This window comes from Vicia villosa, unplaced genomic scaffold, assembly GCF_029867415.1.
Source record: "Vicia villosa cultivar HV-30 ecotype Madison, WI unplaced genomic scaffold, Vvil1.0 ctg.001771F_1_1, whole genome shotgun sequence".
Classification (NCBI taxonomy): Eukaryota; Viridiplantae; Streptophyta; class Magnoliopsida; order Fabales; family Fabaceae; genus Vicia; species Vicia villosa.
The window spans coordinates 301,461-328,100 of NW_026705722.1; the positions used below are offsets into that span (position 1 = coordinate 301,461).

General features: G+C 33.9%; 2 protein-coding genes across 2 annotated transcripts; one reads left to right on the forward strand and one right to left on the reverse strand.

Moving 5' to 3' along the window:
* Positions 1–841: 841 nt before the first annotated feature.
* LOC131636538 (uncharacterized) lies at positions 842–4,172 on the reverse strand. The gene is made up of 5 exons (XM_058907148.1): positions 3,789–4,172; positions 2,997–3,097; positions 1,859–1,972; positions 1,677–1,778; positions 842–1,194 (listed from the first exon to the last, which is right to left on the reverse strand). The coding sequence occupies exons 1-5, from the start codon at positions 4,015–4,017 to the stop codon at positions 1,024–1,026; spliced, it is 717 nt and encodes a 238-aa protein (XP_058763131.1). The 5' UTR covers positions 4,018–4,172; the 3' UTR covers positions 842–1,023.
* Positions 4,173–17,926: 13,754 nt separating this feature from the next.
* LOC131636537 (uncharacterized) lies at positions 17,927–19,042 on the forward strand. The gene has a single exon (XM_058907147.1). It carries the CDS (start codon positions 17,927–17,929, stop codon positions 19,040–19,042), a length of 1,116 nt encoding a protein of 371 aa, XP_058763130.1.
* Positions 19,043–26,640: the final 7,598 nt, after the last annotated feature.

The following is a 26,640-nucleotide window of genomic DNA, read 5'->3' on the forward strand; positions in this document are numbered from 1 at the left end:
CCTTCAAAACCGTGAAAATAGGATCTGAACTCCATTCCGAGGTAAAAATACGTGCTAATTGAATGTCTCCGGGCTAATGCAAATCTCTTTTGCCATTTTTTCCATGAAATGACCGACATTGACACGACCGACATTGACACTACCGATGCTTACTCATTGACACTACCGATGCTTACTCAACTGCTCCCTGGGCGGAGTTACAGCCCAGCGAGCCCGGACACGCGCTCGGGCTCAACCCCTCTTTTCGTTGTATACTCCCCACCTAATAGCTGATTTTTAAACAACACCAAGGACAAAATTAGTAATTTCTAGACAAAATTAAGGGCAAAATTAATAAAAACAGGGTGTAATTTTTTTGGACAAAATTAAGGGCAAAATTTTTAGACAAAATGAAGAGTAAAATTAGTAGAAACAGTGTGTAAAATTAGTAAAAACAAGATGTACAATTTTTGTCCGGACTCTCTAAAATTTCTGGCTCCGCCACTACTTGCAAAGTCCTCTATCTACACTTAATCGTCTCTAAAAAAATCATTAGCGCTATTCTAATCAAGGAGCAAAATTCCAACCAGAATCTAGCGTTCTTCATACAAAAGATAAAAATGGTAAAAATGGTTACGGTACAAAACACTACCAAAATTCCACTTCATACTATCATGTTTTTTTCTTTGAAAAATTTAGCCAAAAAATAATTCAGTAAAGCCTTGTTCAACTTGCATTGTTTATAACCGAAGAAGGTAGCAAAATAAATTTTGTCTATTGATAGGAAAAAGAAACTCATATTAAATTAGACGAGTAAAGGCAGATGGAATTTTCCAGCAAATTTTAATCAAAGGAAAATATATTCAAGTTTAAGTTCTCATGCCACAACTAACAATTTATTGTGGTACGGACAATTGGATATTGACATGAAAATAAATATTTGTACATGTACAGAAGAGATACAACAACTTTTTTGTGCATATACAGAGATACTAAGTTTATGTACAGAGTGCACAAAGAATGGTTAGAAAACCTACAATATATCTACAGAAAGTCCCATTGCCAATAGACCTTATCTACAATTCCTCCTCCACTTTTAACGGCTAGGTGGAGCGTCTCGGAAGCTGGAGGAACACCCCATAGCAACGGTACCGCAACTGTCATGGTTAGCTTTTCATGCAAATCGCCTCTGCTTGCCTTCTCTGCAGCAATCACCTGTGTGCCATATAAAATTAGCTCTAATGGTCACAGAATTTGGGTTGGCGCGTGATAACAGAAAAAGTTGCAAAGTAAAAGCTTCCAGCACAAATTCACATCACAAATCACAACCCAGTAATTCTGCAGAAGAATTGAAATCATACGTAAAATGGTTTCGGGTTACAATTTCAGAACCTAAAGTCTTAATGATTTCGTTGATAAATGCATGGGAAACCTTATTGTTTGAGTTGGAAATTTGTTGTTGTGTTGTTTTACGAGGGTATAAAAGTTTAGATGAATTGAAGAAGGTTGAAAGATGTAAAACATAACGAGATTGTGAAAGGAACTAGGATATCCTACCTTTCAAATATGTCGGGATTGTTTATCTAGTAGTGGTAAAATGTTGTGCGTGGAACACGATTTATGTTACTTGTGCACGCCAAAATTAGTTATTATTTTGTTGCTAAAAGGAAAAAAGATTGCTACGTAGGATAGCCTACCTCCCCACCATGCTCTAAAACAGTATCTTCCACCACGTCACTAAGCATTTCAATAGAGCGGCAGAAACCAAAAATGCAGAGCCTTCTGCTCATATCAAGTCCCTGGAAAGAGGACATTCAAATTTATAAGACGGCAAAAGATAACTCATAAAGGAGGTTAAGTCAAAAGAATAAGTACTTACATTTGTAGCTGCAATATTAAAGAGTGCACCCAGGCAAAGGCCTTGATTGGGGTCCATATAGTTACTCTCTTGATACCGTTGATATTTTTTAGCAGTTTTGGATTTCCCTTGCTTCTGTGAAACATGAGAACCTGCTTAGCCAATCTAAAAGAATCTCTGACATTGAAATGGATTTAAACAAGAAGATGGTTCAGACTTTAGACATAATAAAGATTCAAAAGAACTATGTACTGTGTCTTGGCCTTAAAAACTGATTACACGATGCCAAGTGTTACACATGAGGGACAAAAGAAAAACGAATCTAACGCTTTCTTACAATATACAATATACCAAAGGAGCAAATACAGAGTAAAAACCTTACAATCACAAATAAGATGTACGTTGAAAATGCTAAAAATTAATAGAGCTACAGAATCATCCTTCACCAATAACAGCTTAATCTTTAATGGTAGCTGAGTTCTCAACATAGTATCAGAGCATCTTGAACGAAGTGGTTTTCACCCTCTTCGAACAGAGTTAAATTCCAACATAAGTTTAGGTGTACAATTTAGTTTGGTGTAATTAATTAAAGATATGAATAAAAACCCAGCTGGCTCTTTTCCAAAAATAGTCACGATTATGAAACCGTAGATTCTTGACAAAAGATAACTGTTGCAATGTACCAAAAAGATACATACAGCTCAATCTAGACATAACCAAAAAAACTATCTGATAGAGCAGAGATCAAAGATGAATGGATGGAAGGAACTTACTATATAATGAATAATGGAAATGGAATTACAAGTCCAGAGCAAAGCTCCTCAGTTGGAGAACAAGCTTCTCCTATTGCCTAATCGTAAGGTGAATACAAAATGCAAGCTAGCTATAACTAATTCCTACTTTGCTAATTATTGAGGAAATATTCTAACAGAAAGCCACCTCAGCTGTCACACTTTCTGTGACTCCTTTCTTAATTCTCCTCTCGCACACACGCCAAACTTTGGGCCCAATACCCTCTTTGTTAACCAACACATTGTCTTCCTTACTAACAAGCATATTCCTATCACTATTCACTGGGGGATAATTAAGGTTCTAACTGTTTAGTGTTTAACCTGAGAGCAAAATGGAAGAGTAAAAAAAAAGAATGATAAAATCATACATCAGAAGATCTAGCGCGACGAGGAGTCATGGAGCCTCCGATTTGGACCAGTCCATCCGCAGTGAAGAAGGTAAATCTGTCCTGAGCAACCCATTGAATTTCTGTGAGAAGTCACAAACACAAATGAAACTAACTGAGAATACATATATAATCTTAAACAATGAAAAAGGCAAAAAATAAATCTCAAAATCTACATATAATCCAGTCAACTACTTTCCCTAAAATGCAGACTATCAGATAAAACAATCCTAACTGATAATAAAGTAAGAAAGAATATTCTTTGCACTATAAAGCATTGAATCCATAATCACTAACATCTCTAACTATAAAGGATCTTTATAAAACAAGCACCGACATCAGAAACACGACACTAACACTAACACTAACGACACAGGTAATAATTTGAAAAAAAATAATAAATTAAATGTAACCACAATCGGTTTTTGACACAAACACACTTTTTGTCTGAGGTTTTTTCAAAGGTTCCGTTGCTGCATAGATCTCTAATCTAAATATATGTAAAACAAAATCCTCTAGAGGCTGCTACTCCAACAAAATCCAACATAATTGAAGTTATGAAACCTGAGTTACAATCCACAAGATACCTGCAAATCATTTGAAGGCAAGAAAAACCAATTTTTTTAAGCTCAATTTTAACAAATACTTAATTTGATGTAAGAACCCTAACTGGCTTAATTTAATGTGCAACACAAAATTTTGATTGATAAAGACATAAAAAGATAAAGCAGCTAGAGACTGAAATTGAAAGAAAAGGAAAGAAGAAGAGCGCACCAGTGTCGGAGTCAGACCAAGGGAAGAACTCGAAAGGATCTTCATCGGAGTTGTTGTTATTGTTGGAATGGTTCGCTTTGGGGGTGAAACGGAGAAGACGGGGTTGAGAGACAGAAGGTGATGAGAGAGGGAAAGAATTGGTATTGAATGTGAGAGGTTTTGAAGGAGATGTGGAATTGAATGGTGGAGAAGAGAATCTGAATCTGAAAAGGGTGGAAGTTTCGGCCATTGAAGAAAATGAGAGAGAGAGAGAGAGAAAAGGAGTGAACCACACGTATTGTGAAATGAAATTAGGACTAAGCGGTTGATTTTATTTGGAAAAATCGTTGGTGGTGCCGCCTGTTCGGAGAGCCATTGTCTTTGTCACTTGGTTTGAGGTGGTTATTTCTGTATGCAATTAGTATTATTGATTTATTATTATATTGCTTGTCATTTTATCTGGCTGAGAATGATGAGAAATCCACAAGGATCATCATATACACGTGTTTTTTTATATTACTTCTACCTAGGGCTGTTTTCGGTCCGGTTCGGTCCGGGTATTTGCTATCCCGAGAGTCGGACCGAAATAGTATCGGGTAAATCCGGACCGGACCGGACCGAAACAGTGATGGACTAATTTTTTGGACCGAAACCGGACCGTTACTTCGGATATCCGACAAAAGTATCCAATAAATATCCAATATAGTATCCATTTTTGGTATCGGATAAAAAAATTACCCATTTCCGGACCGAATAACATTTGGTTGGTCCAATGGACCGGTTCCACCGGTCCGGTTTTCGGTCCGGTTCTCGGATCCTATGGACCAAATACAGCCCTACTTCTACCCTGTAGAACTACTCTTTTAATGGGACGGGGTGTGATCATAAATATTTTAGTTTAATTTTAGACCATTTTTCTATGCACCCATATACATATTCACAATTCTGCACAGAAAACTCTAAAATATATTCGAAGACATATATATTTAAAATAAGAGAGATTTCGGATATGTATTTTCGAAGATAATTTTTTATTTTGTAAAATTAAAGTGATTTCGAATATGTATCTCCGAAGTAACTTTTTTTAAAAAAAAATGTGTCATCGGATATGCATACCGAGGTATTTTTGACGCAAACAGCCACCACCATTGTTTACATTCTCTTCAAAACTCAATTTTTTTACTTCAAACTCATTTCTACCAAATTCCTATCAAGACATTACTACTCCACAACTTCCATTCAAACTCCATTCAAGGCTCAAAGCTCCATTCAAGTGCTACTCAAAGTTTCAAAAATTTGTAGGATTCCACAACTCTCTACTCTAGCTCAATGTTATTAGGGCTGTTAGAAATTAGGATAATGTTTTAGATTGAAGCTATTGATGCTCAATGATAATGTTTATACCTCAAAAATTGGATTCTGTATGAGTTAGGGAAAGAAATGGAAACTGTCAAAATTTTCTCTGTGCATTTCTGAAATCACATTTGACCAGTTTCGGATATACATTTTGTAACACCCTTCTAAACCCCCGCAGAAATTAATTAAATAAATCAGAGTAACATGCACAATGGCGTCACAATTCATAATAAAATAAACATCATCAGTCGTATGTCATGCATTCACTGAAGAAACATCTTAACATAACTCATAAAGCAAATATCTCATGTTTACACAGCGGAATAAATCATCAAAACTAGCATTACATCGCCAATGCTTTCAATCCTCAAAATAAATTAAACAAAACAAAGTTCTTATCATAAGCTTAAAACAACGTTTCCCCCAGTGTTACATCTATCAGAGCATGACCCGACGCTAAACAACCTATCGACTCATGAGTTAATCCTCACCAAGTCGAAGTCGCTATCCTTTATCTGAAAAATGTAGTGTAAGGATGAGTCTCATTCGCAATTAACAAATATTATTGCATTATAAATAACAACACATCAATAGTTATATTATTCACCCAATTCATCTATATTCAGATAGTCCACCATCACACACAACACATATTACCAATCATAATAATGAAGTACATTCAGTCATGTTATCAAATTCATGCATATGAATGCAACTGACTCTATGCATGTGGTACCAAACATCATCAATGGGAATAACCCACCGACCGATCTAACATCATCCAGATACGGCATTGCCAGCACGGATTCCACACAATGGGAATCTTGTCCTTCACTGAATCCTCTCATCATTAGGATTCAGCCCTCATCAATGGTCATGAATGCATGCAAACATATATACAACATACTTTCACCATCATCATTCTATGAGTACCATCATCCTATACTCATTTCATTATCATCATCATCATCATTATTAAGTATGTTTATATGTATCAGCATCATTCATCACAAATCAATCATCATCACCATCATTACAGAACATACATGTATTACACTAATCATCATCATCAAAGTAAGAATATACATGTATTCACATCTTCTAAAACAAGTCAATCATCATTGTACAATTCTCAACAATCATCACATAATCATGTTTTCAAACATATCTTATACTGTCACATCCCATCATATATGTCAACAATATATCATCCATTAAACGAACAACGTATTCACATCATACTCATATCATCACATGAAATATCTCATGAGCTCCATTACACAATCAAACAAATCATCATACGAATCATGTTTAAAACATAGCATGTATTGTCGTATCTCATCAAATATATGTACAATACATCATTCATCAAGCAATAAATTCATAATTCAAAATTAATTGAAAGCTACACCTTATTTTATCATTTAAACTCATAGGTTATCTCATGAGGTTCGTCATACTCGAAACGACACTAAAACCGGAGTTACGGATAAAAAGTTACGCATCGTTGAACTTTCGAAGAAAATCACAAAAACATAATTTTTACACACAGAAGTCATACGAGTATGGCACCTCCCATACGAGTATCACCCAGACCCATACGCGTATCAACTGTCCCATACGTGAATCAACAGAACTAATTTTCCACTTAGAATTTCCATACGAGTATCAACACGCCCATACGCGTATGGCTTCATCCCATACGCGTATCAACAATTCCATACGCAAAACACCAGTATTTCTCCCAAAATATGCAATTTCGCACCATTCCGTTTTCCACTCGTTTTCACTCATAACAAGCTATGATTTTAAGTCTAAAACACCATCTTTTCACACATTAACATATGGTATTCATCCAATTTCATCAATCTATTATCCTATGTCACTTTTACACATTAAAATCTAACTTTCTATCCAATTATTGGAAACCCATAACTCAGATTCAGTGTTCATGGAAGAACGCAACAACACAACAATTGATACAATACCCACAACACAAACATCAATTAACATACAATTCTATATAGAATTCACAGAGGTATTCATCAATTATTCAACTTCTATTAAAATTATCCCGAAACCTAACTCTGAAATATGATCAAATTGATCCAAACAATATCCCTAATCATGCCCTATCATTCATAACACGATAAGAGATGGTAATTGGAAGAGTCCCCCCTTACCTTAGCCAAATTCTTGATTTTGGTCCTCTTCCTCTTTGGTTCCTCTTTACGTTCCTCAACTCTTCTCTTCAACTTCTCATTTTTCACATTCTGACTCTTTTTCCTTATTTCCCTTATTTTATGAAAACATAAAATAGTTAATAATGGGCTTACTCACTTAGCACCCCATACTACTAATCTCACCATCCGGCCCAATGGCCCTTAATCCATAATTCTCCAATAATTCAACAAAATACCAATTAATTCTAAATAATAATTTAATTTCTGATTAAATTAAAATTAGAAAATATGGGGTGTTACAACTCTCCCCCACTAAAAGAGTTTTTGTCCTCGAAAACATACTTCCAGTGAAAAGTTCCAGATATGAGTCCTTCGTTTGACTCTCTAGTTCCTAAGTAACATTCCCATCAGTCGATCATCAAAATCCATCTGATGTTACCAACAGAAAACATGTCTCATACATTCAAATCTCAACTCTTACGTCATATTTGACCATCCAAAGGTGTACCACTCGTTATACCTCTAAAAGATTGACAACAATGGAACATTGAGGTAAAACCCATACAATACGCTCCCTAACTGAGTAATATAATTACACAACCATGGTATGACCACACCTGATCAACACTGCAGTAAAGCATTCCATCTACCGAACGTACCAACCTTAGACACACTTTTCCATCTGAGCGATGAAATAATACTTACACTTTTCACCAACTGCTTCCTTCAAGAAACTCGATAATAACATTCCTATACCATTGAATTTCAACTATCTGACTCTTCTCAAGTCATACCAGTAATTATTCAACACGTTACATTCCGCTTTTGCTGCACTATTTTAATTACTCATTACAATCATCATTACCAATTAGATTTCTTAGTTTTACCCAATTCCGACTCTCTTTACTCATTCGTTCAAGAATCCTTCTTTATCATACATGGTACTAATCTACCACTTAGCAATACTTACTCGCACTCCAAAAACAAAGTCCTGATTTACTCCCTCTATTTAAACATTTTAACCATCGGAACGAGTACACACAAGTAATTATAATCACACCCATCAGCCTCAATATACCATTTCTTACAAAATATCTTAAACTGAGTTCCGCTATTCTCTAAGAATTAAATCAACTTCGTCCTTCTTAGAGTATAATTCCTCATTATATCTGGAATCTACAATAACATCTTAACAACGACACAGAATTATTATAGCATCATATGGTATCAACTCACCGTCTTAACTTCGCCGAATACATACTCGTTAACTACGTACAACCACAATAACATATTCATCATCTCGACAATTATTCAAAAGGGTTCTAATTCTCTGGTACAACATCCTTACATCCACTAGATTCTAAATCAAACATATAGACCAATATATATTCTCTATGTAGGCTCCTGACATATTAATTCCTCACAACCCACGAGTAATACTCATAACACTACTCTACACACTTTCGTTGCGCGACTCTGATTACCCGTCTTAAGTTATTGTCCATTATGTTGCACTCCTTCATATTCACTTATTCATAAGTTCACACAACATGGCGAGTGATTATTCTCACGGTTTAATATCCCACACAACTTATACCATTAAGGTAACAAAACAAGTTCATCCCATTTATATGATTCCATCTACTACCAACAAGAGATTTAGGGTGATCAATTCCTAAATTTGTCAATAGATAGTCGACAACCATATTTAAGCGAAAACCGTCGTTACTACATAATAATGTCCTTTTCGAGTTTGCACTCAAACTCATTAACATCGTCATAGCCCAATAATTCACTTTGAGTCTTTACAACTCGCACGCTTCCCTCTCATTTGATATTATCGGTGAGACACCAACGTCCAAACATTTTACACAATCCGCTTCATAGTCACTTAGCATCACAGGCTTGTTAAGTACTTCTGACTTCATAATCACTAATATACTCGTACATTACTATTCATCTCGTTCCAAATCAAAATCCTCATCTTAGCAAAAGACCGCGACAACATTCATAACTTATGGTTTTACTCTAAATCCCATGACATCTTTCGCGTCCAAATATCATTCCACTCGGAATCTCCACAAAGTCTTCCTCACATCAATAGGTGTTAGAAATCTTCTACAATTCTTCTTTTATATATGTCATTGCTTTGGCATCATAAATACGACTTCAACCGTTCTAAAGTTTATTTCACCTTTACTACTAATTCAATTCTCACTAAAATCCATCGTCATTCAAATCATATTTATTACCGAACGTCTCATCAACTTATTCATCAATAACATGTTCTACTCAACTTCGTTTCCAACAATTGCAGTAGTAGGCATTCCTATTCAACAAGCTTCACGCTTTCTTAACCTAATTTGGAATCTCTCCTCATAGAATTACCTCTATTGTATTTATAACTCTCCCATAAGGTACAATATAATTTCACCTCTTCGTAGTCTCAAACGGCATATTAATCCGACACTCGGAACTCAAGATACGCATTTTCCAATTGTTATCCGAAAATGCAACACCGACGCCATGCAGCGACACTCTAAACGATATTTCCAAAACTCCTCAAATGGTACACGTAATCTATAAAATTTCTCCTCAACAAACCCTTTAAATATTCCTTCAATTCGTTCAACTCTGACATTGACATCCCGTTCAGTACTAACCAACAAGTCTAGTTCTAAGAGCAAGCGTAACCGCAACTTCACGTATTTCCAACATCATCCTATCACAATTAAATATGTTACAGCTTCTACAACCATTTTTATAACAAAGTTCATCTCGTTAGCTTTCCGACGCTTCAAATGGAACTCGAATCGGATGTCCAGAACTCTAGTTATGAATTTTCAAAGTTTCATAACGATTCAACAACTTTCCTGCGTTTTGCTTGCGGAAATTCCACTCCGAAACTCATCCTCTTCAGATCAATAACATTCTATACAGCCCTTTATCATATCTCTTTGCTCCCAAACTTCTTATAACTTAAGCGACACATTCCATCGCCGAAGTTCGATTTCTGAAGCATCACTACAGCAATCCTCATTGCAAACTTGCACTAATCCTCTTTCGAGAAGCAAAACTTGTCCCCCACTTCGCTCAAACCAACTCCTGCAACAAAACAAACAAGTACTGACAGTGATTCACTCACATGTCGCGTACCAAGGGATAATACGCCTACAGTATTCAACTGTCGCGCAACTCAACTGACTCGACAATTGGCCGGACGGACCGACCTGCTCTGATACCACTATTGTAACACCCTTCTAAACCCTGCGGAAATTAATTAAATAAATCAGAGTAACATGCACAAGGGCGTCATAATTCATAATAAAATAAACATTATCAGTCGTATGTCATGCATTCACTGAAGAAACATCTTAACATAACTCATAAAGCAAATATCTCATGTTTACACAGCGGAATAAACCATCAAAACTAGCTTTACATCGTCAATGCTTTCAATCCTCAAAATAAATTAAACAAAACAGAGTTCTTATCATAAGCTTAAAACAACGTTTCCCCCAGTGTTACATCTATCAGAGCATGACCCGACGCTAAACAACCTATCGAATCATGAGCTAATCCTCACCAAGTCGAAGCCGCTAGCCTCAATCTGAAAAATATAGTGTAAGGGTGAGTCTCATTCTCAATTAACAAATATTATTGCATTATAAATAACAACACATCAATAGTTATATTATTCACCCAATTCATCTATATTCAGATAGTCCACCATCACACACAACACATATTACCAATCATAACAATGAAGTACATTCAGTCATGTATCAAATTCATGCATATGAATGCAACTGACTCTATGCATGTGGTACCAAACATCATTAATGGGAATAACCCACCGACCGATCTAACATCATCCAGATACGGTCCTGCCAGCACAGATTCCACACAATGGGAATCTTGCCCTTCAGCCCTCATCAATGGTCATGAATTCATGCAAACATATATACAACATACTTTAATCATCATCATTCTATGAGTACCATCATCCTATACTCATTTCATCATCATCATCATCATTATTAAGTATGTTTATATGTATCAGCATCATTCATCACAAATCAATCATCATCACCATCATTACAGAACATACATGTATTACACTAATCATCATCATCAAAGTAAGAATATACATGTATTCACATCTTCTAAAACAAGTCAATCATCATTGTACAATTCTCAACAATCATCACATAATCATGTTTTCAAACATATCTTATACTGTCACATCCCATCATATATGTCAACAATATATCATCCATTAAACGAACAACGTATTCACATCATACTCATATCATCACATGAAATATCTCATGAGCTCCATTACACAATCAAACAAATCATCATACGAATCATGTTTAAAACATAGCATGTATTGTCGTATCTCATCAAATATATGTACAATACATCATTCATCAAGCAATAAATTCATAATTCAAAATTAATTGAAAGCTACACCTTATTTTATCATTTAAACTCATAGGTTATCTCATGAGGTTCGTCATACTCGAAACGACACTAAAACCGGAGTTACGGATAAAAAGTTACGCATCGTTGAACTTTCGAAGAAAATCACAAAAACATAATTTTTACACACAGAAGTCATACGAGTATGGCACCTCCCATACGAGTATCACCCAGACCCATACGCGTATCAACTGTCCCATACGTGAATCAACAGAACTAATTTTCCACTTAGAATTTCCATACGAGTATCAACACGCCCATACGCGTATGGCTTCATCCCATACGCGTATCAACAATTCCATACGCAAAACACCAGTATTTCTCCCAAAATATGCAATTTCGCACCATTCCGTTTTCCACTCGTTTTCACTCATAACAAGCTATGATTTTAAGTCTAAAACACCATCTTTTCACACATTAACATATGGTATTCATCCAATTTCATCAATCTATTATCCTATGTCACTTTTACACATTAAAATCTAACTTTCTATCCAATTATTGGAAACCCATAACTCAGATTCAGTGTTCATGGAAGAACGCAACAACACAACAATTGATACAATACCCACAACACAAACATCAATTAACATACAATTCTATATAGAATTCACAGAGGTATTCATCAATTATTCAACTTCTATTAAAATTATCCCGAAACCTAACTCTGAAATATGATCAAATTGATCCAAACAATATCCCTAATCATGCCCTATCATTCATAACACGATAAGAGATGGTAATTGGAAGAGTCCCCCCTTACCTTAGCCAAATTCTTGATTTTGGTCCTCTTCCTCTTTGGTTCCTCTTTACGTTCCTCAACTCTTCTCTTCAACTTCTCATTTTTCACATTCTGACTCTTTTTCCTTATTTCCCTTATTTTATGAAAACATAAAATAGTTAATAATGGGCTTACTCACTTAGCACCCCATACTACTAATCTCACCATCCGGCCCAATGGCCCTTAATCCATAATTCTCCAATAATTCAACAAAATACCAATTAATTCTAAATAATAATTTAATTTCTGATTAAATTAAAATTAGAAAATATGGGGTGTTACAACTCTCCCCCACTAAAAGAGTTTGTGTCCTCGAAAACATACTTCCAGTGAAAAGTTCCAGATATGAGTCCTTCGTTTGACTCTCTAGTTCCTAAGTAACATTCCCATCAGTCGATCATCAAAATCCATCTGATGTTACCAACAGAAAACATGTCTCATACATTCAAATCTCAACTCTTACGTCATATTTGACCATCCAAAGGTGTACCACTCGTTATACCTCTAAAAGATTGACAACAATGGAACATTGAGGTAAAACCCATACAATACGCTCCCTAACTGAGTAATATAATTACACAACCATGGTATGACCACACCTGATCAACACTGCAGTAAAGCATTCCATCTACCGAACGTACCAACCTTAGACACACTTTTCCATCTGAGCGATGAAATAATACTTACACTTTTCACCAACTGCTTCCTTCAAGAAACTCGATAATAACATTCCTATACCATTGAATTTCAACTATCTGACTCTTCTCAAGTCATACCAGTAATTATTCAACACGTTACATTCCGCTTTTGCTGCACTATTTTAATTACTCATTACAATCATCATTACCAATTAGATTTCTTAGTTTTACCCAATTCCGACTCTCTTTACTCATTCGTTCAAGAATCCTTCTTTATCATACATGGTACTAATCTACCACTTAGCAATACTTACTCGCACTCCAAAAACAAAGTCCTGATTTACTCCCTCTATTTAAACATTTTAACCATCGGAACGAGTACACACAAGTAATTATAATCACACCCATCAGCCTCAATATACCATTTCTTACAAAATATCTTAAACTGAGTTCCGCTATTCTCTAAGAATTAAATCAACTTCGTCCTTCTTAGAGTATAATTCCTCATTATATCTGGAATCTACAATAACATCTTAACAACGACACAGAATTATTATAGCATCATATGGTATCAACTCACCGTCTTAACTTCGCCGAATACATACTCGTTAACTACGTACAACCACAATAACATATTCATCATCTCGACAATTATTCAAAAGGGTTCTAATTCTCTGGTACAACATCCTTACATCCACTAGATTCTAAATCAAACATATAGACCAATATATATTCTCTATGTAGGCTCCTGACATATTAATTCCTCACAACCCACGAGTAATACTCATAACACTACTCTACACACTTTCGTTGCGCGACTCTGATTACCCGTCTTAAGTTATTGTCCATTATGTTGCACTCCTTCATATTCACTTATTCATAAGTTCACACAACATGGCGAGTGATTATTCTCACGGTTTAATATCCCACACAACTTATACCATTAAGGTAACAAAACAAGTTCATCCCATTTATATGATTCCATCTACTACCAACAAGAGATTTAGGGTGATCAATTCCTAAATTTGTCAATAGATAGTCGACAACCATATTTAAGCGAAAACCGTCGTTACTACATAATAATGTCCTTTTCGAGTTTGCACTCAAACTCATTAACATCGTCATAGCCCAATAATTCACTTTGAGTCTTTACAACTCGCACGCTTCCCTCTCATTTGATATTATCGGTGAGACACCAACGTCCAAACATTTTACACAATCCGCTTCATAGTCACTTAGCATCACAGGCTTGTTAAGTACTTCTGACTTCATAATCACTAATATACTCGTACATTACTATTCATCTCGTTCCAAATCAAAATCCTCATCTTAGCAAAAGACCGCGACAACATTCATAACTTATGGTTTTACTCTAAATCCCATGACATCTTTCGCGTCCAAATATCATTCCACTCGGAATCTCCACAAAGTCTTCCTCACATCAATAGGTGTTAGAAATCTTCTACAATTCTTCTTTTATATATGTCATTGCTTTGGCATCATAAATACGACTTCAACCGTTCTAAAGTTTATTTCACCTTTACTACTAATTCAATTCTCACTAAAATCCATCGTCATTCAAATCATATTTATTACCGAACGTCTCATCAACTTATTCATCAATAACATGTTCTACTCAACTTCGTTTCCAACAATTGCAGTAGTAGGCATTCCTATTCAACAAGCTTCACGCTTTCTTAACCTAATTTGGAATCTCTCCTCATAGAATTACCTCTATTGTATTTATAACTCTCCCATAAGGTACAATATAATTTCACCTCTTCGTAGTCTCAAACGGCATATTAATCCGACACTCGGAACTCAAGATACGCATTTTCCAATTGTTATCCGAAAATGCAACACCGACGCCATGCAGCGACACTCTAAACGATATTTCCAAAACTCCTCAAATGGTACACGTAATCTATAAAATTTCTCCTCAACAAACCCTTTAAATATTCCTTCAATTCGTTCAACTCTGACATTGACATCCCGTTCAGTACTAACCAACAAGTCTAGTTCTAAGAGCAAGCGTAACCGCAACTTCACGTATTTCCAACATCATCCTATCACAATTAAATATGTTACAGCTTCTACAACCATTTTTATAACAAAGTTCATCTCGTTAGCTTTCCGACGCTTCAAATGGAACTCGAATCGGATGTCCAGAACTCTAGTTATGAATTTTCAAAGTTTCATAACGATTCAACAACTTTCCTGCGTTTTGCTTGCGGAAATTCCACTCCGAAACTCATCCTCTTCAGATCAATAACATTCTATACAGCCCTTTATCATATCTCTTTGCTCCCAAACTTCTTATAACTTAAGCGACACATTCCATCGCCGAAGTTCGATTTCTGAAGCATCACTACAGCAATCCTCATTGCAAACTTGCACTAATCCTCTTTCGAGAAGCAAAACTTGTCCCCCACTTCGCTCAAACCAACTCCTGCAACAAAACAAACAAGTACTGACAGTGATTCACTCACATGTCGCGTACCAAGGGATAATACGCCTACAGTATTCAACTGTCGCGCAACTCAACTGACTCGACAATTGGCCGGACGGACCGACCTGCTCTGATACCACTATTGTAACACCCTTCTAAACCCTGCGGAAATTAATTAAATAAATCAGAGTAACATGCACAAGGGCGTCATAATTCATAATAAAATAAACATTATCAGTCGTATGTCATGCATTCACTGAAGAAACATCTTAACATAACTCATAAAGCAAATATCTCATGTTTACACAGCGGAATAAACCATCAAAACTAGCTTTACATCGTCAATGCTTTCAATCCTCAAAATAAATTAAACAAAACAGAGTTCTTATCATAAGCTTAAAACAACGTTTCCCCCAGTGTTACATCTATCAGAGCATGACCCGACGCTAAACAACCTATCGAATCATGAGCTAATCCTCACCAAGTCGAAGCCGCTAGCCTCAATCTGAAAAATATAGTGTAAGGGTGAGTCTCATTCTCAATTAACAAATATTATTGCATTATAAATAACAACACATCAATAGTTATATTATTCACCCAATTCATCTATATTCAGATAGTCCACCATCACACACAACACATATTACCAATCATAACAATGAAGTACATTCAGTCATGTATCAAATTCATGCATATGAATGCAACTGACTCTATGCATGTGGTACCAAACATCATTAATGGGAATAACCCACCGACCGATCTAACATCATCCAGATACGGTCCTGCCAGCACAGATTCCACACAATGGGAATCTTGCCCTTCAGCCCTCATCAATGGTCATGAATTCATGCAAACATATATACAACATACTTTAATCATCATCATTCTATGAGTACCATCATCCTATACTCATTTCATCATCATCATCATCATTATTAAGTATGTTTATATGTATCAGCATCATTCATCACAAATCAATCATCATCACCATCATTACAGAACATACATGTATTACACTAATCATCATCATCAAAGTAAGAATATACATGTATTCACATCTTCTAAAACAAGTCAATCATCATTGTACAATTCTCAACAATCATCACATAATCATGTTTTCAAACATATCTTATACTGTCACATCCCATCATATATGTCAACAATATATCATCCATTAAACGAACAAAGTATTCACATCATACTCATATCATCACATGAAATATCTCATGAGCTCCATTACACAATCAAACAAATCATCATACGAATCATGTTTAAAACATAGCATGTATTGTCGTATCTCATCAAATATATGTACAATACATCATTCATCAAGCAATAAATTCATAATTCAAAATTAATTGAAAGCTACACCTTATTTTATCATTTAAACTCATAGGTTATCTCATGAGGTTCGTCATACTCGAAACGGCACTAAAACCGGAGTTACGGATAAAAAGTTACGCATCGTTGAACTTTCGAAGAAAATCACAAAAACATAATTTTTACACACAGAAGCCATACGAGTATGGCACCTCCCATACGAGTATCACCCAGACCCATACGCGTATCAACTGTCCCATACGTGAATCAACAGAACTAATTTTCCACTTAAAATTTCCATACGAGTATCAACACGCCCATACGCGTATGGCTTCATCCCATATGCGTATCAATAATTCCATACGCAAAACACCAGTATTTCTCCCAAAATATGCAATTTCGCACCATTCCGTTTTCCACTCGTTTTCACTCATAACAAGCTATGATTTTAAGTCTAAAACACCATATTTTCACACATTAACATATGGTATTCATCCAATTTCATCAATCTATTATCCTATGTCACTTTTACACATTAAAATCTAACTTTCTATCCAATTATTGGAAACCCATAACTCAGATTCAGTGTTCATGGAAGAACGCAACAACACAACAATTGATACAATACCCACAACACAAACATCAATTAACATACAATTCTATATAGAATTCACAGAGGTATTCATCAATTATTCAACTTCTATTAAAATTATCCTGAAACCTAACTCTGAAATATGATCAAATTGATCCAAACAATATCCCTAATCATGCCCTATCATTCATAACACGATAAGAGATGGTAATTGGAAGAGTCCCCCCTTACCTTAGCCAAATTCTTGATTTTGGTCCTCTTCCTCTTTGGTTCCTCTTTATGTTCCTCAACTCTTCTCTTCAACTTCTCAACAACACACAACAATTAGTAACCTTATTTCATTCAAAAAAGCGGAATGATGAACCCTCTGCTAGGGTTTGTCCATGAAGGAAAGCGGAATGATGAAGAGGAAGATCCTCGTGAGCGGAGCACTAAAAAATTCAAAGGAAAGGGACTAGATGGGATAGAGGATAATATTGTTTTCGTTCATAGTGGCGCACAAAAACCCATCTCTTTCAAGGAGCTGTTTCTCGGATCAACGTCAGAGTCATTTCAACAAATATCACAAGAAGAACATGGAGTCACTGATACTAATTTGTGTGGGGAAATGCAAATTGCGGAACATCGATTTGGAGAGTATGAGTGTCCGGAAATCATACTGTCTGAAAAGGAAGAGGAAAGAATTGCTGGACCATGGAGGAAAGGAGTGATTGTAAAAATGCTGGGAAAGCGAATAGGCTACAGAGCCCTGGAAAATCGTTTAAACCAGATGTGGGCGAGAAATGGTACAATAAGCGTTGTTGATCTGGGTAATGACTATTTCATGGTTTCCTTTACCAGCGATACAGATCATGATAATGCTTTGATGGAAGGGCCTTGGTTGATTTATGATCACTACCTCACAGTTAGAGAATGGAGACCAAATTTCTGTCCAACTAGTGATGCTATTGAGGAGATTGCTGTATGGGTGAGAATCTCAGGACTTCCCTTAGAATATTACGATGCCAGAGTCTTATCCTTTATCGGCAATAGAATTGGGCAAACAGTAAAGGTGGATAGGAACACTCTGTGTATTGAAAGAGGGAAATATGCTAGATTGTGTGTGCAAATGGATCTCACAAAACTGCTGCTTGCTATGTTTTCCATAAAAGGGCGGCACTACAAAATAGAATACGAAGGTCTCCACCGCCTATGCATGATTTGTGGCAGATTTGGGCATGTCAAAGACGGATGTGGAGAATTTCAAGTCGCACATACTCCAAGAGATGACGGAAATACCATTGTTCAGAAAGTTAATGACGGGGCAGCAAATGAGAAGCCTACTAGAGAAGATGGTCCCTGGGTGGTGGTTCAGAAAACCGGAAGAAATAGAAGAACATCCCCGCATATTTTCAGAGATACAACAAAGAAGACGGCGGCGATTTTAATCGGAGGTGCTCCGATTGTGACAATACAATGTTGTTGTTTTTAAAAAATGAAGGACTCTGAGCAAATTTTAGATATGCATATCCGAAGTAGGTTCATGGTATTTTCGGATATGCATGTCTAAAATATTTAAAAAAAGTTCAAACAAGGGTGATTTCAGATATGCATATCCGAAATAATTGAAAATGAAATAAGGGTGCCTTCAGATATGCATATCCGAAGGGTATTTTTGAGGTTTTTAGGGGTGTTTCCACCCTATATGGGTGTACAAAGAAATTGTCTAATTTTATGCAGTATTGTTGTACCCTAATTTTTGACCCTGAGATCCCATATCATTTTGTGCATAGTGTGGTCATCATCATCATTGTCCATATATCATTTTCTAACCAAATATACAAAAAAAGAGATTGTGTTTTGCTTGTTACTTGTTTCCCAAGGTAGGTGGTTGATCAGGAGACTCAGGAAAGATTAGGGTTTTGAGACCCACAAAGGATCTCAAGTATTATAATATGCTCAAATGATTATCCCCATCAAAATCCAAGTCCAAGAGTGGCTCAATTCAAGACTAATAACTTGCAATTTCATCAGGTACACAAATTAGGGTTTTTGACCTAATTCATTTTGGGAGTTGACTTTTAATCAATACATGGCTCCATAGCTCAAACCATGATTCAAGGATCTCTAATGCAACATTATAACTCACTCTTGTCATTAATTTGAAGAGGAAAGCTTGATTCAACTGAAATTCACAAGAATGCAATTCAATTGGAAAAAGTCAACTATTCAAGACTACCTTTGACTTTTGGGAAATTTGGTGAACCATGGACTTTAAAAGATGAAAATCATTAACATATGATTATTTGAGTCATTGGATCAAGAAAAATCAATCAAGAATAAAAAGTCAACAAAAGTCAAAGTTGGAAAATTTCAAAGACTTAGAAAATTTCTAAATATTTTCAAGCTTTTTAGCCATAACTTCATGTGCAAGTAACTTCAAAATTCAAATAGGAACTGAAAAATCTTCCAACATGAAAGTAATAGATCTTGTTCCATACAACAACTTTGTCACATATAACTTTTTCCTAAAAAATGAATCATTTGAGAGTTATGGGATCGTGAAATTTCAAACAAAAGACTTAGAAAATTTCTAAGTGTTTTAACCTAGTTTTCCCTAACTTTATGGACATTTTTCACCAAGATCCAAGATGAATCTGAAAGGGAACCGAAGACCAAAGTTGAAGAGTGTTGCAAGAGCTTTCCAAAGAGACCATCAGCACAAGATTTCAATGCTTGAGCTAAGAGATATGAAATTGTGAAAAGGGCACCATAACACTTGAATTCAAGCCATTCCATGAAGAACCAGGTTTCAAACTTTGAATCAAATATGCATAATCCTTGCTTGCAGATCCAATAACTTGTTCAAGATTAATTGTTCATGTTAGCCTTTTAATTTGAATTTTTAAATTCTAAGGTTCTTCACGTTTTCTGAAAAATTCAGGAATTAAAGTTAATATAAATGAACAAGTGATACATGGTTGAGTTCGTGATTGAATTCTGAACATATTTGCCTTTTACATTTTTGAAAATGGTTGAGGTTTGAAGTTGATGATTTTCTGAAAAACATGGTGATCGTAAGGTTGAAGATGAAGTTTGAAAACTGGTTTCAAAACTGAGTTTATTTTATTTTTATTGATATGCATATGTTTAATGACTAATTGAATTGGCTCAGTTGGCTAGCGCGTGTGTTTTAAGGCTTTGGTATCCAAGGGCGTGGGTTTGAATCCCCCCTTTTGCACTTTTGGTGTTTATTTTGCGTTTCTAACCATTTACTACTTATCTTCACATGATGCTTTTGGGCCTTATGATTAGATGCAAGCCTTTGGCCCAATGGCTAAGCTTTTTACTTGCAGGAGTGATGACATGGGTTCAAACCCCATTGGCAACAATCCCTTTATTTTTACTACTAATTTTCTTTATTTCTTTTGCAAATTTAATTAATTGATTAAGATAGCAAATCAACTTATTTTTTAGTGATTTTTTGCACACTTCTTATTTAACCTATATATTTAAGGGTTAAATACATTTCACCCCCTGCCAAAGTAGCGAGTTTCGGTTTTCCCCCTTATTAAAAAAAAATTTAGCATTTGCCCCTTAGAAAACAAGATTCAGGTCACTAATGATACATTGCTGCAAGCTTACCACCAAACAATGTATGTTTTGTTGTTTATATTTGCAAAAATGTTCTATATAATAATATTCCATTCTTTTTCAATTAAAAAAGCTGTGCATATTAATTCGTTTTTTAATTAACTTTTTCAATAATATATAAATTAAAAAAGCTGTATATAGTTTTTCAATAATAGTCCATTCTTTTATTTAGTTTTTCAATAATACTCCATTCTTTTAATAATAAACATTTTTAACATTTTAATAAACATTTTACATATTTAAATATTTTATAAAAAACCGTTAATTAAAATACATTGAAATATTTTAATAACTATTTTAATTGCCCAGATTTTTTATAATATATACAAATTTGAAAAACAATAAAAATATATATATATATATATTGTTAAAAAAATTATTGCCTAGGTTTTTTGAAAACGTTTTATACATTTTTTTAACATTTTATAAACATTATCAACATTTTTTAAAAATAATTGCCCAGTTTTTTTAAAATGTTAAAAAATTTATAAAACATTTTTATTAACGTTTTTATTTACATTTTTATTTTATTAATATTTTTATAATTATTAACGTTTTTATTAACGTTTTTATTTACATTTTTTCCAAAATTATTTTTAATAATTATATAATTATAAAATATTTAAATGTATTTTAATTAACGTTTTTTATATAATTATATTTAAAAAAGCTGTACATATAAAATATTTAAATAATTATATAAATGTATTATTTAATAATTATATAATTATAAAATATTATTACAGTTTTTTTAATATAATTAACATTTTTAACGTTTTTAAATAATTATATAAATGTATTATTTAAATGTATTTAGTTAACGTTTTTAATATAATAGTTATTTAAAATAATTAATAAAATGTTTATTAAAATTATTAAAAAAACGTTAAAATAAAATAGCTGTACATATAATATATTTTTAAAATGTTTATATAAAATAGCTGTACATATAACATATTTTATATAATTATATTTTTTTAGTAATTTTAATTAACGTTTTATTTATATAATTATATAAAATTATTTAAAAAAACGTTTTAATTAACATTTATATATTAAAAAAAAGTTAATTAAAAAAACGTAATTATTGAAAAAAGTTAATTAAAAAAACGTAATTATAAAAAAAAGTTAATTAAAAACATTAATTAAAAACATTAACTAAATATTTTATAAAAAAAACATTTATTAAAATACATTTATATATGTACAGCTTTTTTAATTTATATATTATTGAAAAATAATAGAGTATTAATATATAGAACTGATTTGCAATTATAAGCAACAAAACATGCATGGTTTGGTGGTAAGCTTTTGCATTTTTCAAGCTTTCCAAATGCAGCAGCCCAGTCATCCAAACAAGGATTATGGCGCCCAGTCAGCAAGATTCTCCCAGCACAGCCAGCCAAACAGGTGATAGCAAAGGCTAAAATTTTTTTTAATAAGGGGGAAAACCGAAACTCGCTACTTTGGCAGAGGGGTGAAATGTATTTAACCCTATATTTAATGAATATATTTAAAAAAAAACCCAAAAATATTATTTATTTAATTATTTTTTAAATTAAATAAAAAAAACAAGTCTTTTATATGTTTTAAAACATTAAAAAATCATTTTCTTTTAATATTTTCACCAAGTAACTTGTCAATATTTTTGTGTGAACCAACTAGGACTAGGTTAAAATCAACCTTGATGATACCATGTTCCCTTAAACCAACTCTCCTTTAGAGTTTGGTCTTTTAATTAAACTTGAAATCAATCAGGTTTAGGAGTTTTAAAACCCTAATTTCAAAACCCTAAATTGAAACATCTTTGATCCTTAGCTCCAACCATGTCAATATAACTTGTAGCTTTGATCTTTTCCCACTTGTGTGTATATAATTGTTGATTTTTATCCTTGTATTTTTTTACCTTGTTTATAATATTATCATTGTATATATACTTTGTTTACTAATCACATGCATGAGATATCCATTCATCATCCATCATATTCATTCATACATGAAAATGATTCAAAGGTATAAACATCCTCTTATCCACCATTTACATTTGAGTCTTATACATTGATCTCCTTGTTATACTTACTTGTTTACCTTTATGGTACACTTGTTATCACACACATCACTTGAGGTATTCATGATTGATTGCTTAAGTTGTTGCTAAATATACAAAGGAACGGGAATGGTATTGACTAAAATTGTCAAGGTACTCTTATTATACCCTAGTCCCTCAAGGAATTTAACCAATTAATTAAGAATACAAAATTTTTGTTTACAATGTGCTTCTAAGAAAGCTGATGCACACAATTTCAATGCAACAAGTTTTTCAAACAAAGAATGAAAAATTATAAAGCTTTGCAAAGTGTGGATCTCTTATTTGTGTAGTTTCTTAGAATTTAGTTCTAAGTGCTTCTCACCTGATTTCTCTTACTTTTTTTTATGCTTCAAAGACCACTTTATATAGATGAAGAATATATCCGTTGGAGGGTGAAGTTGGAATTATTAATAGCATAGCTTGCATGAAGACGTTTAATAGTATAATAGTAGAGTGGAACTCGCATCATAGTGGAAGGAAGGATAGGACGTGTTGAAATGAAGTTGGTACAACAATACAGTCCTTTATCCTGATATGTAAGGTAGTGGATAGGATATTTGATTTTGTACCTTTTGAATAATTCCTCACTATATTCCTTCGGAGTTAACTTCTTGAGTCAAAGGCTTCTAATAAGATATGATGAAGCTTGATTAGAGTTCAGAATCAGTCTTTAGATCTTTGAGAACGCGAGACTTTAGAGTCTTGAATATATTAAGGTCATTCTGGATAAGATTCTTCCATAAGAGTTGACTTGACAATTCAGATGTAGATTTTCGTTGTTAACACATATTTGTATTATCAAAGGTTCATAATGCGTTTGACATCCGAAGATTAGAGTTGCTTGTTCAGAGTCCATAACTTTATTGGTCTAGAATCCAAAACTTGCTAGTCCAGAGTCTGCTTATCAGAATCTGCACACTTAATAAAATATTAGAGTACAAAATTGATCTCTATATATTTTATACTTTGTTATGATCGAAACTAAAGGATTAGTTGCAGAACTAAACTTGTTCCAACAATGTCCCTCTTTTTGTTGATGGAAAATACTTGTATATTGATGAATAATTTTTACTTTGATACACAAAAATATTTTAGAACAACTGACTTAGGTTTGTATGCTCCCTCTGAGTTTTAAACCTAATAAAATATTTAGCTTCATTAGAGTGAGGTTTGTAAGCTCCCCTTGAGAATAAGATTATCAAAGTTTTCGTGACTTCTTCAAAGTGAGGTTTGCAAGCTCCCCCTGAGAGTAAGACTTATAAGATTTTGAAATTCCACAAATTTTTTAATCATAGTAATAGAACATGGTTAACATAGATCCATAATATCTTAGATATTATTAGAGTTTGCACAAATATCTCTCAACACAAAGATATTGCAATAAAATTTCCTGAATAGAAAGTTTTCCCACAAGAAATATCACATGTTTGGGTTGTATTTTGGGGAAACAGATATATCAAAATCATTACTTTTCTCCCCTTTTGTCATCAATCCAAAAGAATAAACAATAACCAGAGGATTGAATAAAAGACAAAAAATGATATTTTTTCATAGATACAAATAAGAGAACCATTTCATAAAATAGGATGAAAGCAAAACCAAAATAAGTAGAGAAACTACAAGAGTAAATAAAGTGATGAACTAAGAACAAGAAGGTTTAGCCTCAGATTCCGTCCGAAAAGGCATATGTCTTGGGCTTTCATAGTTTCTAGCAGCTTTCAACTTCTCACACCAAGTTTTTGAAAGAACAACAACCATAGTTATAATTTCTCCTTGTTGAATGAAGAGTTCTGAGAGAATTCGTCCAAAAGAAATTAAGGACGTTACTCCTTTGTGAAAGGTCACGAGTGTCAGCTTCAAGTAGTAAAAAATAATTTGAGGTAGATTGATTCTCATCCTTGAGTTGAGGAGAAGTAGAAAAAGCTTGTCATTCAAAGTTAGAAACTCTTTATTCTTGTTCCTTGGCATAACGTAATTAGTCAGAACTTGATACCAAACTGATATCGTGGAATGAAGATTAAAGACTTTTGTAGTGTTTGAAAGATCATTAAAAGTAAGATAAAGAGGAAGATAATAAGAGTCCCAAATGAGAAGATATAGGGTAACACCTTTATCATCACAAGTTATTACATTAGAAATAATAGATGATGTAATGTGATGGGGATGCCACAAAACTTCATATTGGATAGAAAATTCCTAGTCGATTTCGTTGACAGAGGCATTTACCCATACTTCATTGACAAGATTAGCATAAGTAGGACCATAAAGCATATTGAAGTAAGTTTCTAGCCTTGATAAGAGAGAATCTTTTGAAGATCAAAGTCTTGAGCCATCATTTCCTCAAAATCAATAAGCCTTTCATTGATGACAAACAATTGAATCTTATTACCATAGTTAGTTCTTGAAGCCATCTCGTGTTTAGGGTTTTCTGAAGAAAGAGCGTTTTTAGAGAAAAGGTGTTAAGAAAAATAAAGAAAAGTTTAAAGAATGTAGTAAAAGAAGGAGAGAATAAATAGAGAAGAAACAAGGAAACTCAAGGAGTTTTTAAAGAGAAAGAAAGAAATAATATAATAATAATATTTATTTAGAAGAACACGCAACCTAAAAAGGGAGGGAAGTGAAATGATTTAATTTGTTCCCAAGAAATAATATTCCTAAGGTGATACTTAAGTGTGTTATCTACTTAATGTAGGACAGTTGTCTTACTTTAAGGCCACACAAAAAAAAAAGCTTTGAATTTCATTATTAACATTAGGTAAGAGTCCAGAAGATAGAGGTTCCCCACAGGATCATGAATTTGGTCAATCTAAATTAGAGAACCTTCTTAATTCAGAAGGCTAACTGTTCTAGAGTTAAATACCTCAAAGTCTTATTTACCACATTCAGAGGCACAAGCATTTTTCACTATGGACAAAATTCCATTTTTATATTTCTCCCCATATTAAAGGTTCTCCATCTTCCCTCATGGATGAATTGCAATATGAGATGAGAAAACTTGTTCATACATAGCACAAACAAATAAGGAGAGATAGGATCCCCTTGGAGAATTCCCTATTGCAGCCTAAAATATTTGCTCCTAGCACTATTCGACTTAATATTTGTTTCCACACTAGTAATAGCATGCACAACGAAATTCATCATGCTCTCAGGAAAATTTATGTCGCTCAAAATGTGCTAGATAAATTCTCCGCTAATCTTGCCGTAAGCTTTGGCCAAATAGACTTGTTGTGAATTCAATGCCAATAAGGAAGTATAAAACAAGGAAAGAATAAAGAACAAGGAAGAAGAAGAACACAAGAATTGTTTATAACTTCTATTCTTTTACTTTCTCTTAGACAACAAGATTA

What these genes read in the sequence shown, in the direction of transcription:
- LOC131636538 (XM_058907148.1), bottom strand. Translation starts at nt 4,017, where the DNA reads ATGGCCGAAACTTCCACCCTTTTCAGATTCAGATTCTCTTCTCCACCA. An exon ending in TTAATATTGCAGCTACAAAT is followed by an intron (nt 1,779 to 1,858) that starts GTAAGTACTTAT and finishes TCCTCTTTCCAG; the next exon opens with GGACTTGATATGAGCAGAAG. An exon ending in TTTTAGAGCATGGTGGGGAG is followed by an intron (nt 1,195 to 1,676) that starts GTAGGCTATCCT and finishes TATGGCACACAG; the next exon opens with GTGATTGCTGCAGAGAAGGC.
- LOC131636537 (XM_058907147.1), top strand. Translation starts at nt 17,927, where the DNA reads ATGATGAACCCTCTGCTAGGGTTTGTCCATGAAGGAAAGCGGAATGAT.